Source organism: Syngnathus scovelli, chromosome 13 (genome assembly GCF_024217435.2).
Source record: "Syngnathus scovelli strain Florida chromosome 13, RoL_Ssco_1.2, whole genome shotgun sequence".
Lineage (NCBI taxonomy): Eukaryota > Metazoa > Chordata > Actinopteri > Syngnathiformes > Syngnathidae > Syngnathus > Syngnathus scovelli.
The window spans coordinates 8,408,481-8,428,568 of record NC_090859.1 but is presented as its reverse complement, the minus strand read 5'-3'; the positions used below and the strand labels follow the sequence as shown (position 1 = coordinate 8,428,568).

The following is a 20,088-nucleotide window of genomic DNA, read 5'->3' as shown; positions in this document are numbered from 1 at the left end:
CTTTTCTTTTCACATTTAATTTCATTATGTTACATGGGACAAAAAGGAAAGGTTTTGATTTGTCCTCAACCCCTATTTTGCTTTAAACATTTTGCTGATTTTCAGAATTACGAGGAAGAATAGTTGAGTGTTCTCCCTCACGTTAAAATAAAAAAAAGGAAAGATCTGAAGGGATTTGGTTTCAATGTAGGTCATAACATTGCAAAGTTTTTTCCCCAAAACTTTGTCCAAGGATTGAAAGCCTTCATTTCATTGCTAGCGCCTTTTATTATTATTTGTTTGAATTCATTCATTTATCATGTGCAAATCCCAACTTTGTCTATGTTGTTGATAACACAGCCAGTAATGGAAATACATTTTTCACAAGGATTTTATTGGGTTTCAAATAACCTTGCTCAGCTTGTACTAAGTACCAAGATAGCATAAGATAATCCTTTATTGATCCCCAGAGAGGAAATACAAGAGTAAATTCTCATTCAAGTTTCAGATTAAAAAAAAAAAAAAAAAATATTCAACAAAAGACCTTGAAGTCACACACCGTCTTACACACAATTACTATTAGAGGTGTGCATCTCTCTACAAAAGACAATTTGATCTGGTTTTTGATACAAGGGTGAATAACAACTTAAGGGTGGTCGGATTTTAAAACGGATCGATTCGATTAGATTTGACTTTGTGGTATTACAATTTGATTTGAGATGGCTCAAGGGTTTTTTTCTTTTGTAATTTCAATGAATGAACTTGCCAGTACTGTAAATGTGACATTTCCTGCTATGATGTATCCCTCCGATAAAAGATGATTCAATACAAATCTCTATATGTTTCAAAGTGGAGTGATTTAATTCTGTACACTTGAATGCATTGCATCGTAAAAAAAAAAAAAAAGTTATTTTATAGAGGAGGAATGGATGGTGTGAAGGGTCAAATTTACAGTACAATATGTGGCAATCGTGTTCCTCTCGCTTCTTCACCAAAAGTCAGCTGAGAAGTGTTCGAGATTGCTCGTGATCTGTAGCAAGATGAGCATTGTAAATAAAAATGGATAGAAGGATGAATTATTGAACAGTTGTTTTGATGAGTCCTTGTGTGTCCATTTTGTGTCTTGGGAAGTCTAAAAAGTTTAACTTTTCTATTTTCTCTTCAAACTGTTTTTTTTTTTTTTGTCCCTACTGAAACTCGGCATTTTGCCAAGAATGGTCAAAGTGCCTCTGGTGTGAAATTGGTTGTGCTTGCAATTCCATGATGCACAGTATTGTTGTCAAAAACTGTTCTCTTGACCCGAACTTGCAAAGTTGATTTTCCCAAGTTCTCCTGTCTACGATACAAAGGAACCGTTTTTCAAGTGGTCAAAATAATCCCTACCTTCGGTTCAGATGATGGATGGATTTTTTTTAGCCTTTTTCACTTTTTTTCTGCTGCTTTCGTCAGAACTGCTATGACGCTGTTCGAACCTACCCATAAACCTGATCTTTATTCTGTCTATTCTTGTTCACATTGGCCTAAAAGGGAACAATAATACCACCCACCAGTAAATTGCCCCATTTTGATGTCTATGTTGTTCACAGAGCTTTACGAGACATTGTGAAAGGGTCCATTGTTATTTCATTCGTCACTGTTCAGATTTATATATGCACCTAGCTCAAGTTACCGTAGGCTAAATCTACTTTTTTGAAACGACAAAAGATGCGTTCTAAAAGCACATCGACCTGGCTTCTGTTTTTAGAGGCATTTCCTAGTGTGCCGGTGTCGTGAGTGACAGCTAAGTTAACTCAAGGTCACGCATGTCTGCTGTCATCCGCCTCTGGCCTCTGCACTCACCTCTATTGTTGGTCAGAAAGACATTTAAAAAGGGGAACATGTTGGACACAGCTGGAGCATGGCACTTTACAGTGCGCCTCTGATTTATCTCCAATGACAGGCGACCCAACTCGGCATGCCGGCAGCATCAGCGTCATTAATCAGACGGCACACAGCCATGGCCACCGGAAATTAATTAACTCTTTAAAATCAACATTATTTAAAAGTAGGGATTTATTGGTGTGTTCAAGCCAAGCTTCACAATGCAAAATAATCTAACAATGTCTGGTTAGACTGGAACTAGAAAGCAAGATACCGAACTTGCCAAATTCTTTAGTTTTTAGAAGGAAGGTAAAATACACTCATTCTTTAAACGTGTGTTAAACGTGGGTTTGTGTCACAAGTACTGGATGATCAATAGTTTGTTGCTAGTTCTTCCCAAGATGGAAATGTCATCTGGTTGTAACATTTCAGGACGAAGGGATGGTTCCTCAAGCTATGCCAGCTGTTCTGCTCAGAATTCAACACCGCTTTTTATTTGAACATGTTTACCACTGAGCCGGTGCTAAGAAAGGAGATTGAAAGTTTCTACATTTGGCAAGACAATTTCACCATGACAACAACAAATCAGCGGCGGTTGAAGCTGTCCGTTTCTCTCTGTCCTTTTCTCCGCTCGGTAATCCTCTCAACTGCACACTATTACACAGTTTTGTGGTCTCCCTCGCTCCATCTCGCTCCCTCTTTCCAAATATATCATGAGAGTGACTCGCAACACTTTAGTATAGCACTTTGTTACATGTTGATTTTTTGTGTTCGATAAATTAGACGGACCTGCATGTACTGTGAAAAAGCGAATGGCTCGTCAAATCAGATGTGGTGTTTTATTGATTTGCTGATAGTTGGATAACTAGAGCATGTAGAAAGACAACACGTCATTTACAATAACTTTCCTTCAGAGAGTGAATACATTTCGGAGAGACTCTGCTGTCAGACGAATAAACTGATTGTAAAGCTAAACTGATGGCCATTTGTTTCTACCTTATTCTAAACGTATCTTTCAAAATACACACAAGGTAGTGGTGGTTCTTTAAAAGTAGATCACCGGAGAGGCATGGGGTAAAAGTTGAAGCTCCGGTACTTATAAAATCTCAAAGGGGGCTAAGAAGTTCATGGTTTATATTGCTGAGCCCCCCAAAAAAACATTCATTAAAGCTTATTACAGAATCTTATCTTCATATAAATGAAGCACCCAAACTTATTAGAGATGAATATTTAATATGGACCTGTAACATTAAACATTCAAGATGTCTTTTTTTTTTTTTTTGTGGTGTGCACAGGGGTCATTTACATCTAAAAGGTTTGTAAGTGTAGTTCCTTAATCTAGCTAACATTGTCTGTCCAGCAATTCTGTGTGCCTGCCGGTTGTTCTCACTGGGGTCGCAGGATGGGCTAAGCAATTGTGTAAAAATTAATTAATTCATTAATCTATTTTCCCCAGATCAGTAATGCGATTGCGATTTAATCTTTGATCACATTTTCCAAGTACATCTTCTGATATATTTTTCAAAAATAAATACAAACAATGAATTGTCATATTTAACAATTAATAGTAGCAGCTTTATTTTATTTAGGTTTCCACTAAACTAATAGCAAATGAACCACAAATTAATACGAAATACACGTTTATTTCCTTCTATTTGAATTGACTTGCGAAACAATACTTTCAGTCTTTGACTAGCAGTCAAATCAGTTAACTAAGGTTATAGAGATGCAATGCTTCATTACATCTTATTTATTAACAAGGGTATCTCTGTGGACCAGTCGGAGCAAAGGCAAGTAAGTATTTGTTCTGCTTACACCTTCAGAACTCCCTGATGTGTTTTAGTTCCTCCATAAAAATACACCGTTGCAACTAATTACCTATTTGATATGGTCCATCAATGCAGTGCATGGTAGTAATGTGCTTTTGCTTTTTTGTTTGTCGTGTAGTCGAGTGGAATTGTTTGCCTGCAGAAAATGGGATTCACTTCTTTTAGGCAAGTCCAGTCTGCACACTAGCACTAACAATCCTAATTAAATACCTCATACACACCTCTCTCGGTTGATTATTATTGCATTGTAGTGCTTCTAGTGCACTCTACTCTTTTCACACATACCCGAGAAGTAGCCAAAACAAAGGATTAGCCTTTTCTAATGTGTGTTTTATTACAACGTAGCCACCCACATTGGCAACAGCAGAAGATCGCCTCCTCCTATCCGCGTACAAGCTGTATATTATTCTAAGAGACACGAAGAAAGATGTGGAATCAGATGAGGTCTCTATAATGGGATTGGAGTGTTTTAGAAGACGTCTATGCACTTGGCGGATAAGGGGATTGTTTATTCCGTTAATATGTCACGTTAAATACATTAGGAGTAGTAGGCCTTGTTTTGCTTGGCACTTTGCCTTGCTAATCCACGAGTGCACAGGAGGCAAGGCGGCTATAGATTTGTGCATAAATTACACTATAACAGTTTTTCCTAACGTTGGTTAATGACGCTCATTACCTGTAGTAAAGCAGAATTATGTTTTGAATTAATTTCACAACACAATGTGCATGGGGGCAGCTATCGCCCATGTGTGGAATTTAAATGATGGAAAATGACCTTGAACAACACAACAGGAGCACTGCACATAAACAATTGCAAGGCATCGTGTTTTCCGTGCTAACGAGAAACATTGCGGGTCTCGCTGTGGCACAGCGGGACCAAAGCCAAGCAACTATTTGTTCTGTTGACACCTTCAAAACTCTTCAATAGTTTTTAGTCCCTATGCACTAGATTTCAATACCCTCTTCCTACTTAACATACTAACATGTTCTATGTGGTCCCACTTGTCAAAACAACACAAATATTCCTCTTCATTGGTGACTCATGGCTTGATCATCCCATTAGTTCATCGTGCAGAATGATTTTCCTTGATTATACTACTTATAATATTCTAATATTACATATTCCTCTTGGGACATGGAGATGGGGGTGGTCTGCTATTCCAACAGTCCCAACATAATTGATATGTATGCAACAAACATTCTTCGATTCATGCGCACTCACAGATTCATGCACTTGGATTTTTTTTTTTTTTTTCTATTTGGATGTATGCCATATTTTAGTTTGACAGCCAGGCAAGTTTTGGTCCCTGATCATTACTATAGCAGCTACCGTATTTTCCGGACTAAAAGGCGCACCTAAAAACCAAAAATTTCCTCAAAAGCCGACAGTGCGCCTAATAGTCCGGTGTGCCTTATATATGGACCAAATTCCTAAATTTAAACTGGCCCGAAGCATTGTGTCATGAAATCAATCCTAAGTGGCCCGCTGAAGAATATGAATCATGAATCAAAAAGACTATGGATCATTATTTTGCTATTCTAAAGTAATTTGCTGCGCCTGAAGTTGAAATAAAAAAGATAAAATGGAGAATGATTTGATTTGGATTAAAAATCTGACATGATGCATTAATGGTGCACCTTATAGTCCGGTGCACCTTACATAAGGACAAAGTTTTAAAATGGGCCATTCATTGAAGGTGCACCTTATAGTCCGGAAATTACGGTACATAGGTAATGAGAAATCATTGGTGCAGACATACGTGAGAATTTCCAAGTATGTAATTCAGGTTAGCAAATCACTAACCGGTGGTGGAAACATCATTTTTGTATGTTGTGTAGAACTGTCACAAATGACTGATGTTACAAGAATTGGCAATATGAAGCCAGAAAATATTTTCCCCAATACTTTTTACTCTCAAGTTGCATTACCCGCTCCCTATTTTGACCCCTCTGTCACCATCCCTGCTTTCTTGACGAATCTGCCTCCTTCTCCTCCAATGAATTATTGAAGCTCTCCTTGCTTTCCGTGCTGTCAGAAGCCAACGCTATAGGCAGACTCAACCCGCAAACAGACGTTATGTCACATATGTAATGACACGCCGCAGAGTGCCCTCGGGGTGCCAGCCTTCATCCCGGTAAACATCGTCGACACGGGCTTGTTGCAGAGCTGACAAACTGTCATGGAGCTGTCGGGCTTGAACAATCACCGAGCGTGTCAATGCTATGATCACCTTTTACGTGGGGGGACGGCAGTCCATTGGGAACCATAGTTGTTGATGTGTGGGCGGGCAGAGAAGCGTATGCATGCGAACTACAGCGTTGGGAACCCATGAGAAGTGTCTATCAGAACATTCGAGTAAGAATCACATCAATCTTGACAGTTTTTCAACATGCCCTCTGATTAGGCCTGCCAATCCCATCTGATCTTTCATTTGATCCTATGAGAAATGGTCTAAATTTGAAACTCTCCACATCCCGGTAGGACCAGGAAGGCACTTCTGAGGGTCAATGTGAAATAAAAGACTCCACTCCAGTAGGTATAATGATAACTGACCTTGGTTTGAAATCGCAACCTGTCAGGGTTGCCAGGGTATTCTTCTCTTTCTGATGTAAAAATAAGTGTATATACATTTATCAGTTATGCCGTGATATTAAAATACAAACAGTATGATGAAGTATGATGATTATTGAACCATAGAGCACACATTCCCATCCCAAGTTGATTATATATATATTTTTTTTGGTATTTGTTCTTAAAACAGCCGAGCCAAAAACACATGAAGCAACCGCTTCCATTGTCCTTTGAAACAAGCGAAAAAGGAATAGATGTAAAAAAGCTTTGACACAATCTTTGATAAAGCCTTCTTAGTGCAGCTAAGTCCTCAGTGTGGGCACTGGAGATATTGCTGAGTCTAACACATTTTGTGAGCATAACTCAAATTTGAAAAGCTGATCTTATAATCCCTCACCGCATCTTACTACACTCTCTATTCTTTACTTTTAAGTCTTTTTCAGGTTCAGAGCATAATGGAGATGTTTTTTTTCTTTCGTTTTTCTTTTTTCAATGTTTTTCTTTCTTTCTTTTTTCCTTTTTTTTCCTTTCCTTTAATCCTATAAAGATTTTCTAAATAAGGAAAACAATTACCAAAACAAATAAAGCTTGTCACTTTTAATATACATTTTCTTATGTAATTTGTGATGAAATATAAATATATAGCAAGAAGACAACTCGAGTACAGAATGTGCTCTGGCAGCTCAATAAGGAGAGTAGTGAGATACAATTTAAAAAATTTTATGACAAAGTGCAATCATGCTAATATTGGAACATAAAACAATAAGCTTGATTACATACAGTAATTACTTTGACAGTTCAATAAGGATTTTATCATTCCATCTTGTCTGATACAGTTTAAAATAAGAACTTTATAAATGCTAATATTGTGTTCTATACTAACATGATATGGTGAGTATATTAAGCATATTGATCAACAAGGAATTTAGATTGTGTAGTGAGATAAAGTTTGAAAAGAGAATTAGATAAGATGATGAAAAGGTATTTTTTTTATGCTCACAGTAAGATGGCAACTTGTTTACAAAAAAAGTACCTATAGGCAGAAACCATGCACATTTTACATAATGTCTTGTAATTATTTGAAACTAATATGTAATTAAAATACTTTTAGCCTAAATGAAATACGAATGTTAGTATGATTGCAATTTGAGTAAAGAGAGTGCTAAGTCGGATATCGTGGCCCAAAACTGCTTGTTTTGGTCCTTTGTGTAAGCGCACAAATAATGCACATTTGTTGTTTTGCCTTTGTTTGTTTTTTTGTGTTGTTTTTTTAATGCCACCATCTGTGATGTGGTATTTTGATACACGTGGGAGGAGATGCACACCCACTGACAAAGCTGTTTACAATTGAGCAGAAAGTTCGAACCCGCACAGCTGTACACTTTATTTTGAAGAGTTTGGAAAAAAAAAAAAAAAACACTTTTAGGTCAGAACAGTGACACAGAAAATTACATCATCATCTATATATTTTTTTAGTTAGGAGGTATTTTTATTTGTTTGTTATTATTATTTTTTTTAGTTTGGAAAAGATTGCTCTCATTTTGGGGCTGTGATGAAGACACAAAAACACTTTTTTGGACTTATGCCGATATGCAGGGGTTTCTGATACTGATGGAAAATCGGACTTTGAAAGCACCAATCAAAAACAGCTACAGTCATCATAACGGTGCTGTGATTTACATTTGAAATAATCTGTTTTGATTTGATCTATGGGGGCTCACCTCTGTGTGTGGTGACACACAAGCACGATCGCTGGACAATAACACTAACAATAACACGAATGAACCAGCTCCAAAGAAGCCTTAACTTGGTGGGGGTTGTTGTTTTTCCATCCACCTGCTTCCAGTCGTTTGGCCTTGACGATTATCCTTTAGCCGGGTTCTTGGCTGTTCTTTTCTTGCTGCTATCCCTCTGGTACCTGCTGGTTTTATCTCTAAGTATACTTCCTGTAAACATTTTCCCTCCATTGTTGCACAACCGATCTTCTGCATACATCCACTCCACCTTCTGTTGCACATCATTTCATCATCTTGTCATTTTGTACGGAATTACATGAACTTTTGGGTATGACATAAACTGTTAGCCGGGTCGTGAACTTGTGATCATGTTGCATTTATCCGTTAAAGTTTCTTGACATTTTTTTGTCTTCCGTGCCAAGCTTTTACTTACCACATACCATGCATTTGTTTATTCTCTTCACATTCAATGCACTTACTTACTTTCGTCACATTCTCAGTTAATTATTCTTCCGACCATATCTTTTCATTGTGAGGCAAAACATTTCCCTCTGTCCAGATCATTGTCCAATAATCCAAGGCTGGCGTTTAACGTTAGGCAACATAAAACGTCACATCAAGCATTTGGCAAAACATAAGCTATAATCAAGCATTCAGCATTCTTAGACGCCCTTGGCAGTTCCCGTAATTTAGATAAACATCAGGCATGAATTGAACAGTTTAAAAGGTTATTAAGCTATTGAGGCAATATGCCAAAAAACATTTGTTATTTCAAACTGCACAAAAATGCATATCAGATCATGAAGTTATTATAATAACATTTCTCTTTACCACTTCAGATATAAAAACATTTCTAGTTATGTATTATTTATTGATTTGGTGTGTAGGTATAAAGATTTTTTTTCTCTTTTATTAATTTAATGTGCGAATATAATTGTATATGCTTATGTACTTTAATCAATGAGGTGTGAGCATATCTGTTTTTGTAGCTAGGCAGGATTTTTTGGACCCCATTTTCTTCAACATGCTTCTTTAAAGTAGCCTGCCCATTAGTGCAAGTTCCAGATCCACTTCAGTAGATTTCTACTGAGACCTGCAGAATTTTCATGACACATATTTTCAGTGGATTTGTATCAGTCTGTGAGTTTTCTACACAAACATGGGTTTTTTGAGATTCTAACCCAGATCTCCTGACTTTTTGGCATGCCTGCTGATCCACCATTCTGCTCAGATGATTTCCTTTACTGACAATCCATGAATTATCAATGACTGGCACACCAACCAAGTATTCTGGGAAAAATTCACTAATGTATTCCTGTGGCTTGTCCTTGGGCTTGATCTGTTTTACTCACGCACACCCAGCAATGCACATATACACCTTAATAATGATCTGCTAATGAATTGCAAGCAGGGCTAGAGGCCTCACGCACCTTTCATCCCAGTGATGTCTGGCTCGGAGCCTAGTGACAGGGCTCAGAAATACAAGGACACCCTCACACCTATTTTGTCTTTAAATAGCACCACCGCTCTCCTGCCAAGTCCATGTATAAACCTACGTAGATAATACAAAGCAAGAAATTAGGCTTACTGAATTAGGCTCGCTGCATTTGGCACATTAGAATCTCCTTTTTTATAAGCAAATTATTTTTAATTTGGATCAAAGTGACAAGTTCTTAAAACCCGGCCGAGCAATATTCTGCAGCGGATTTGACAAGAGTGTTAAAGTTATTAGACATGGGTACATCTGACTGGCATAAAGTGCTTAATTTAATGTGGGGTGGGCGAAAGACCCATCGGTGTGTTGTCAGTCCCGCCAATTGAACGTAGCAGAAAAAAGCAGCTTTGCCGGTGGGGGTTTCGGGTTTTAAGATCTTCACAGGCCACAACATTTTATCATATGCTGTAGTCAGCATAAGCTGGGAGGGTCTAGCAGGTTTATTACAGTGGTAGAAAGTGAAACTTCTAAGCATTACATGAAATAAAAAGTGATTTATTTCTGAAGTAACCATCCAGGAAATCCATATTGCTTTAAATATTGTTTTTATTTGAAGCTAGGAATCCAACTTCTCTGGTTTTGGACGTATTGTAAATTTTAAATTTGCCGATTAAAAAATAAGATTAAAGAAGCAAGCTGGACTTTACCTAAATATCGTTCACCTATTAAGACACCACCAGAAGTCCATTTTAAAGTCCCTGTGAATGTCAACATTTTTCAATTACTTTTCAGGTGACGCTATTCTGTATAATTGACAGACGATAGGGTATAAAATCTACCCAAGGAAGAACGAGGTAGTATCACAAACCCGATTACCACGGCTTGTAAAAGCCGATATTTCCCATGTGTTTTTTTTCATGTTGCTCCTCTGTGTTGCTCCAGGAATGGAGGTTGTGGAATAGACGTGGAAAATTTCTGCCTTTGGAAATATTATCATTTAAACTCCCTGTAACGGTTCTTGTAAAAGACAACGTTTTGTGTATTTATTAAGTTGACCCTGGAAATTGAACGCCACACTTTTGTGAATGTTTCGCTGTTATGCAGAAGCAGTGTTGCAAAGTTGTTTAATAAACATGCTTCAAATAATTTAAATGACTCTTGGAAAAAAAAAGAACAAATATTACTGTTGCTAGTGTTTATTAGTTTTTAGAATCAATTCAGATATCATATTTTCATTTCAGTGTAGTGGCTGAGAAGATGCAGCCATTTTTTGCCTCACTTGCTTCAAGACGCCATTAATCCACACAATTGACTTTTTGATTGTTAAAGATAGGCTTGGCCATTTTCTGACATGACCGACTCTCACCGTGCACCCTGCTTCACGCGCCTCAAGGCAGAGCTCGGCTTAGTCTCCCCTGATGCTATAGCCGAGAGTCAGTAGGTTAATAACCGGCCGCATTCAGCGACATTTGTCATTTGCCACCTGCCCCGCTGATCGATGTCACAGATGTCTGCTCCCTTGTCACTTGCATGACAAAATACCGCATCGCGCACTGCCTCATCGTGCGTCCCCCACCCTGAGGCCCTGCTTACTGCTACTTCTTTACCTCCTTGCCCTTTCAGAAATCTTGAGATTAGCAAGTGATCCTACCTTTGCCATGATTCTGACTACCGTATTTTCCGCACTATAAGGCACACCTAAAAACCTCCAATTTTCTCAAAAACTGACAGTGCGCTTTATAATCCGGTGCGCCTTATATATGGACCAATATGGATTCGTGGATGAGGACTAACTTATTAAAGTAAGCTTTACGTGTTTATTTTGTGTGTTGTGTGATATTATCGTTTGAGCAACATTGAGTTATTGATATATTGTTATTGTTTTCACTATTTCGAGTGTTGCATTAATGTTTGAGCAACGTTGAGTTATTTATTCTATGCGCTTTATAATCCGGTGCGCCTTACATATGGACAAAGTTTTAAAATGGGCCATTCATTGAAGGTGCGCTTTATAATCCGGTGCGCCTTATAGTGCGGAAAATACGGGACATGACGAATGATTCAGTGGTTTATTATTACCTGGATGAAGTGAAAAAAATGAGAAAACCCACATAATGTGCTATAGAGAGGGGAGTGCATGACATGCGTAAAAGCGCACTGTGTTAAATTCAACTTTATACATTATGCGGCGTCCACAGGTCAAAGCGTCAAGGTAAAAGTGACATTTGACCTTGAGTATCAACGCTTATGTCAATGTTCACTCCTTATCAAGACAAAATCCACTTCTTTCCATGGACCTTTTTCAAACCAGACACATGCCCTAGTACTATTTTGGCAGTGACATCCACAAGTATCTCTTGATTTCCACATTAAAAGGTTCCAGTTCTTTACTGAGGTCTTCATAATTTGCAGACGCCAGACCAAAGCTAATGCATTTTTATATCGACTTTAATTGCACAGTGATTAATTCAGATAAGACAGCAACACTGCTGCAGAAATGACGTGCCTGCAACTCCTGCAGACAGGCAATTAATTGAGCTTGATATGGCGATTGTCTTCCCATTAGGGAATATTCTTCACCCCAATGACAGCAACATCAGGTGTGATATGAAGAGAAGTGTGATTCCTCCATTTTATATATACGGTCAAGCCCGAGATTATTCATACCTCAAGGGTATGAATAATTTTGGGCATAACTCTATCTCGTCTATTTGCAACTCAGACAGGCCAAAAGTCAAGCCAAATAATATTCTACCCTAGGGCAATGAATAATTTTGGGCTTGACTATATATATATGTATATGTATAATTTTTTGATTTACTCAAATGTCGACAAATCTCTTCCTAATACCGATTACAGCATCTATATCAGCATGCAAATTTACTGCTTGGCAGAATTTGATGTTAATTCCTCCTGAACCAGCGTTATGACAGTTCAAATCAGCTTATTCATAGGTTCTTCAGCTGACGTTGACAATGTTCTGAGTTAGAACATAGTATAAGAAAAGCCCACGCCACATCAGCAAACTACCCTTGTGTGCCTTTGAGACCAGATGAATGTCAATTTCTAAATGCCCTTTTGTTTTTTGTTATGTTCTCAGAGATGTCGGGGAGGGGGGAAGACATTTCCAAGGTTCACTGGAAGCAGCAGTGGCTGGAGAACGGGACACTTTATTTCCACGTGTCCTTGATGGAATCGGAGGCGGTGGCCCAGACCACGCAGGCCTCGGCGCGGGAGCCAGTTCACATCATGCACGAACACATGCATCTGCTGCACATCTCTGTTATGGTAAGTAGGAAAAAGGTACCAATACCTTTCCTGTAGTACTTCATTTCTTCCGGGGGAAGAAAAGAAATGACCAGGAGGTATAACAAAATTGAATCGGTAGAAAGACTCAAAGTCATCTACTACTACAGAACATGTTAACATTTCTCATATGGATATTTGAGTTGTCAATATTTCGTAAAACCTTTACCGTATTTTCCGGACTATAAGGCGCACCTAAAAACATTTTCTCAAAAGCCGACAGTGCACCTTATAGTCCGGTGCGCCTTATATATGGACTAAATTCCTAAATTTAAACTGTCCCGAAGCATTCTGTCATGAAATCAATCATAAATGGCCCCCTGAAGACTATGAATAATGAATCAAATAGACTATGGATCATTATTTTGTGATTATAAAGTAATTTGTTGCGTCTGAAGTTGAAATAAAAAAGATAAAATGGAGAATGGTTTGATTTGGATTAAAAATCTGACATGATGCATTAATGGTGCGCCTTATATAAGGACAAAGTTTTAAAATGGGCCATTCATTGAAGGTGCGCCTTGTAGTCCGGTGCGCCTTATAGTCCGGAAAATACGGTACTTGAAATGATTAACAGTTATTGAGTTAAGTAATTCTGGTGCTTAAAGTGAATTCCCTAAAGATGGATTTAGAGCTGCAAGTAATGATTATTAGAATACTCTATTATTATGCAAATTATAAATAATTATGATTCAGTCATTGTTTTGGTTTATGGAACATGTTGGAAAAGAGGCAAAAATGCTGATCATTGCTTTCCAAAGTAAATTATTATTTTTCTTAGTCACCAATCACCTGTATGTCAACTCGCGCACAAATCAAATTGTCACAACCTGCTACCTGATGGCACACTATGTTGTCACTTTGCTCAATGTTCAGGTTGGCCCTGTAGTGTGACATGTGGGAGGCGGGACAAAAGTGTGGGGAACAGGAGGAAGGTAGGAGTGAAAGGAAGAGAGTTGAGGGGAAAGATTGCTGGACTGACAGTTGACTGCCTCAAAGAATAGAGTCCTCACACTGCAGTCTGGCCCTGAACTGACAGTAGCAGACATAATGATGTTCACTCGAATAGCCAGAGGACACCTTCGGGCTGCTTGGCCAAACAGCCACACTTTACCATTGCGTCTGCCTCTATGTGATTCTTTAATGGCTTTCAGCCCTTATTCCTGCATTGGAATTGTGGCTCTCTGGAATAGCCTTCCTTTTTATAATGTCTTCTTAGGGGGCCAGGACTTTGAATTACTCAATGCCAACACTGAATAACAAGATTTTTTTGTTCAGGATATTGAATAAACTTTTTTCAGTAGAACTAACTTTCCAAAATATTTTCTGTTTGTAACACACTCTTGTTTTCACAGCAATGACCTTTTATAAGTTTTGACCCATGTCAGACTGATCAACTTCAAGTTTGTTGTTGGTAACTTATGTCTTTTGCTACTTGCCATGCTGTATTTGTGCACAAACAATTTCATCGCTTGGCCTTGGTAACCTCATTTGAGTGCTACTACTCACGAATGCCTCTTCTATTCTTTTTTTCTTCATTTATTCTTACCATTTAGATTTTAGAAGTGGCACTTGATATAAGACTATTGGTCTGTTTTCTTTGGCCAAGGATATTTGAGGATTTCCACTGCTCTGAAAGTTTTTGGAGGGAAAAACAAATGTGTAAACAAAGCTGAACATTGCCAATTCTTGTGCATGAGTCATAGCCTTGTGAATCTGAAGTGATATTCCTAGAATTCTTTAAAAAATGGAACCAATGTTTTTTGCTTGTCAGAGCCTGGTGAAAAATAATGATATAATAATCCTTGCCAGTATAAATGCCTATTTAGTGGAGAAGTTGCTAATGTACGTTCGTTTAGGTCGAGAATTCCAGTATTATTATTTTTTCCACAGCTTGAAATGCGTCTGCCATGGCCGACGGGAACAAACGTACAAGTAATTTCTGAATGAAATTAACAGTATTGATTTCACATTTTGTTTTTGTACCGTGAATGGACCTTCCCAGCGTCCACGTTTTAGTCGGAGGAATCATTGTTAGAACCTAAACATTGTGTAAATTTAGCTTAAGATAACACGGTTAACTATGCCCTGAACAAACGCAACACTCACAATGGTACCAGTTTTTAAATCATCCTCTCTCATTTGTTCCATCCGGACCTAGGCAGCGAATCGTGTTTTACTCCTGAGCGTGCGCAGTATGTGAGAATGAGAAACTATTCTCAGCCAAGCGCGTCCAACACGGCCGAAATGGCCTTCTTATAATTAAACAGTCACGGGTGATGTATAGCCATCCGGTCATCCAGGAAGTGGAAAACTGGAATCAGCGGACTGAAGAGATGAATGTTCGGCGTGCTACTTTTTTTTTAATTGCTCCCAGTTTTAATTGTTTCAGTCACCTCTGTACACACGCAGTTTATTGCACCATACGTTTAATTAAAAGTGCACACTGGCCTCTTCTTTGAGTCTGACACTAAAGCGTCTACATGAAGAATTATTGGACATGTGATTTGCGCTTATTGTTCTAATATAGCACATTAATGTGCCTCTTGTTCGAGGGAAGCTTTAATTTTCAGGCATCGAAGGTTAAGTGGATCAAGTCAGTGGCTCAATATGCTATTAAGCTTTAAGCTTTGACAAATAATGAATGTTTTCTTCTCTAATATCTTAGTCAGGATTAAAAGGTTTGCTGCTGCTGCTACTACGCTGCTTCACATCTCGCCAAACTGGATCAGTGAAGCCACTGTTCTTTTATTTTTGCTGTTTTATGAAAACATTAGGGTTTGTCATCAAAAGATTAATATGCGGCAAGAGATTGAATTGGAATAAATGTCACAAAGAAATACAAAAGCTACAAAATAAAATAACGTAAAGCAGGTAATTCTTTTTTAAGCGAGCTGAGGTTTTGTAGTGGCGGGTTGGCAATTCAGGTTTTGCAAACTTTTGGCTATTGAAGATGAACTTTTTGATCAATCACAACCTTTCAAAAATAACAAAACTGTGGATCTGTGTAAATTTGACCACATTTCATTCTTTCATTCCTCTTCTCCAAACAATGTCGCAGTGCCCAAATTGAGCAGAAATAGAAAATTGAAAAGTAACAAGCAATTTGTTCTTAACTTGGTTTACTTGTGTTCGTACCTCTGAAACAACCCATGGAGACCATCGTGTTTATTTGTCATATTTTATTTCAATTTGATACATACGGTAAGATTAGAAAAATATACGACACAATATTTACGCATTGGTCATGCATTGGGAACTACATTGGCAATATCCTTCTGCTTAATACAACTAGAGTTCAAAATATTTAGATATATTAGTTCCTATGGTGTTATTTATTTTTCCCATAAATAAATTCCATTTGACCTTCACGTCAGTACAATTGTCACGACTGGGCTTTCTATCAGTGATATGTTGTGGTTGTCATATGCATAGCAACTATTGCTCGCTTACTTTAAATGGCCCGGCGGGGTCATTATTTATACTGCTTAAGTAGCGTTATATGAGTTACGATTAAAGTTTTTGCAGCTCTTGTAAAGGCTCCGTGACGATGACGCGCTATTGTTTATGCCATCAATCTCACTCGTGCTTGTTAAATTGCTATTGGGTTTAATCATCCGCTTGCAGAGAAGGCTTTTTGCTTGAGTGATGGCCCCAAACACAGTCACCTTCACTTAGCTAGCGCAACTCTCGACGATTTCTTGTCAACCCTCGCAGCGGTCATAGTTGTGCATAGTTGCTTTCCGAATCGTTCAACCAGTGATGACTGGGAACAGTTTGTTTTATCCTAATGCTGTCCTAATACACAATTGAATCGGTACTAACTTAAACTGGTCCGTACCCAAATAAAGTACAGACGTTAGTACTGCTACTTAAGTGGTGAAAATGAAAAGAAAAAAAAGTGTAATTTTGATTGCCACTTGAGTTTGGAACTTTGCCATGTAAAAAAACGTAGAAACCGGACCGCTCTGTAATTTAATTCAAGGTCCCTAACCTTTATGGAAAATGAATTCATTTATTCAAGAAATTCCTTCTGAAAAGCATTCCTCCTATTACTTTAAATTTTCGTCCTCTTTGTCAAGTTCTTGAATGTGATAAACTGATGAAAGTACATCTCAAATCCTTTTTTCGTTTCTAATGCAAAGCAGCATTTAATGTGCACTCCTTTCTTCACTACAATGTGTGACATTACAGTGGGCCTCTCATCTACTGGGACACCAAATGTGCCTCATTGCGGTAACAAACACCTTCTCCTTGGGTTCCTCTTAGAAGTCACAGTGACTATTTTGGAAGAGACAATTTGTCCTCTCATTTCAAATTCTTGATAGGCATCTGCGTCATCGTCCTCCTTTCATGTTCATGTGTAAGATTCCTTAAAATGTCGCAAGAAATCTGCAGTCTCTAAATGTCTAGCTTTGAAATCACAGCACTCCGTAGCATGTTTAATAGCATGTCGGAAATATCCACCATATTTGTGAAATGTGTTGTTGTGTTGTGGGACTTGCCGCTAATTTTGGTTTTATGGGCATAACCTTCAAATTGAATAGGAATTTGGCTTTGTTTGGAATATTTATATGATAACGAGCCAGGCTTTCCATGCGGCAGCTGTGTCATTTTACAGTGCAGGTATTTTCCCTCCCACTGAGCATTCATATGAGGACAATAGTACACTTGGGGCGGCAGTGAGAGCCTAATTTCATTCATTAGTCCACAAGGAGGACACTCGTCTTGTTGCAGAGCATTGTTCACCTCACGCTGAATGACACCATGTGCATAAGTTAAGATTTTCTTCATGTTGTGTTATTTTGGTTCTTCTTATAATTGTCATGAAAACAAGCGCGGGCGAGATGGGACTACATGCTACACATGCTCGCTGGCACGCATCCCATATTTTCCCATTCGCAGCTGCTGCGATTCCCGAGTTAAGACGGCATTCATCACATGGTGCACTGATATGGGTTCAAGGACCCTGCCGCTTTCGCAGTAGCTCGGCTCCCATTGGGGGAGGGATGGAGAAACAGAGAGAATTTTTTCCCCCATCATGACCAACTGGACATTGCAGTGTCAAAAGTAACTTGACACATACTGCAGAGATGTGAATTTTGCGTTGAATAGTGCATGGTAATTTATTTGTGTTAATACTCTGAAAATGAAGGACACAGTAAGTGGTAACTTAGTCCTTGACTTTTTTTCACTGTGTTTACTGACTAAAGATATTAGATTGTTTTAACACCCCCGCATTTCAATGACTCATCATAAAGAATGTGTAGCACAAGTTGTTGGGCTTGTATGGCTGTTTGATTTTTTTGCCGTTTTGTCATGTTGAACGTACGGATAAACAGCTGAAATTTCTCTGGAAGGCATCATGTAAAAAAAAAAAAATATATATATATATATATATATATATATATATATATATTATATATATTTTTATTTTTTTTTTAAGTTTTATTTCAATGAAAAAAACCGGGCCAATACGGTGTATATATATATATATATATATATATATATATATATATATATATATATATATATATATATATATATATATATATGAAAATTAATAAAATACTGTCTGTGTTGAGCTGGGACTGCTTCTTAAAAATACCCCACCCACAACTGTGGAATATAAACTTAGAAACAAGCACGGGTGGGGAGCTGCAAAATCATCACTTATGGATGAATGTTTTCCTTCACAAACTCAAAGAGTGACTCAAAGCAACAGTGTATAGAACAGAGAAACAAAACAACAAATCATTCAACATGTGGATGTGCAAAACAATGTACAGTAGATATTGATGCACTCAATAAATAAAACAATGTGCAGTAGATATTGATGCACTCAATAAATAAAACAATCAGGCCATAACATTTTGATTCAGCATGTTAAAGGAAGAAACTCAACATCTCACAAGAACACTATTGATTAAAAGTTTCAACGCCATCTTTGTGAAGAGAATGCTCAGCCATTCTTAAAAATATCTTGCACACACTATTGGGACTTTGGGGTTAAAAAATGTGGGATAAGCTTTTATAGTCCTCAGGGACAGCTGATGCTGCAGCAATAACATCCATTTAATACCTGACCTATTTTCTGTTTGTTTTTCTATGAAACTGCATCCTTCCAATATTTTGTGTGAAGGCGTTATGTACACTTATGTTATTGTACACCATTCACTATATTATTTTTATTTTTCAATTTTTTTTCCTCTTTCTATTTTTGTCCTTTTTGTCAACTTTAATATTCACAAATTTTGTTTTTCCCATCTAATTCCTAAATTATTTGACCGATTCAACCCGTTCCAACTTTAAACTTCGTTCTGTAGCATTTATTCAACTATTTTGCCTTCACACGCAATTTCTATTCTAGTTGTACACTGGATCTCTGTCAGCCAATTTCCCACAATGCAAGACAGAATAATTCAAAAAGTTGTTAAAAAAACCCCACTGGTGTTTACTTAAATTTCCTGACTGGAATGGTTTTGCACACATAGTTGTTTAACAATGACTAGACAAATAAAGGCTTCAAATAGCAGAAGCAATAGCAAATCAATTATAATCCAGCAGTCAGAATTGTCATTTTCATCATAATTGTTTTTCTTTTTAAGACTTTCTGAAAAGAGGAAACAATTTTACAAATACAATAAAATCATAATTTGACAAGGAAAAAAAAAACAGACAACACTTCAAAATGAAACATACAGTTAGCGAACAAAGTTTTCAACAAGTGAATTTAAAAATTCACACACCAGCTTAGAAAAATATTTCCTTATAATCATTAAACTTTTCACAACATTTCATCTTCATAGAAAACGTGTCTTTTTAGGTACTAAAAATCATTAAATCCACTGACTGTGGAATACAGCTAAATTCATATTGTCTATTTTAGTTTTGTCTTCAGCTAAAATCTTTTCATATTTACATTTGTTGATCATAGATAATATATGTACAAATACAGTAAAAAAAAAATTACTTCTAACGTAGATTTAAAAAGATCACACATTTTCTTTTCATTATTATGCTGACAATTTGTCATGTAACATTACATATTTTATTCTTGTAGTACATTATTTTCAGATTTCCTTTTAGTTTGGCCATAATACTGCATTGCGTCATTCAACAGTTGACTGTATACGTTGCGTTTAAATTACTATTAAAGTATAATTACTCAAAGTGGTAGAAAGCTAATTAGCACATTTCATAACAACTTGTGCAAATGTACTGCCGATGCATAGTTGCACTGTTTAGTCATGATAATTGTATTGCCTGTTTGCCTCATGTCCTTTTAGCAACACGCATCATGCATCAGATTTCATCTCTGTTTTCAGTCATGAGTTTACGCGCGCTTAATTGCTGCAATAGGGAAATGAA

The 20,088-nt window shown here is 37.4% G+C and overlaps 1 protein-coding gene across 2 annotated transcripts in view; it reads left to right on the top strand.

Annotated features, from left to right (window-relative positions):
• LOC125979904 (astrotactin-2) overlaps positions 1 to 20,088 on the top strand; it is a 150,406-nt gene that overhangs the window by 17,101 nt on the left and 113,217 nt on the right. For both annotated transcript variants that reach the window (XM_049738757.2, XM_049738755.2), the window contains exon 2: positions 12,512 to 12,699. In XM_049738757.2, the coding sequence (XP_049594714.1) occupies positions 12,512 to 12,699 (188 nt within the window). The remainder of the gene's footprint in view (positions 1 to 12,511; positions 12,700 to 20,088) is intronic.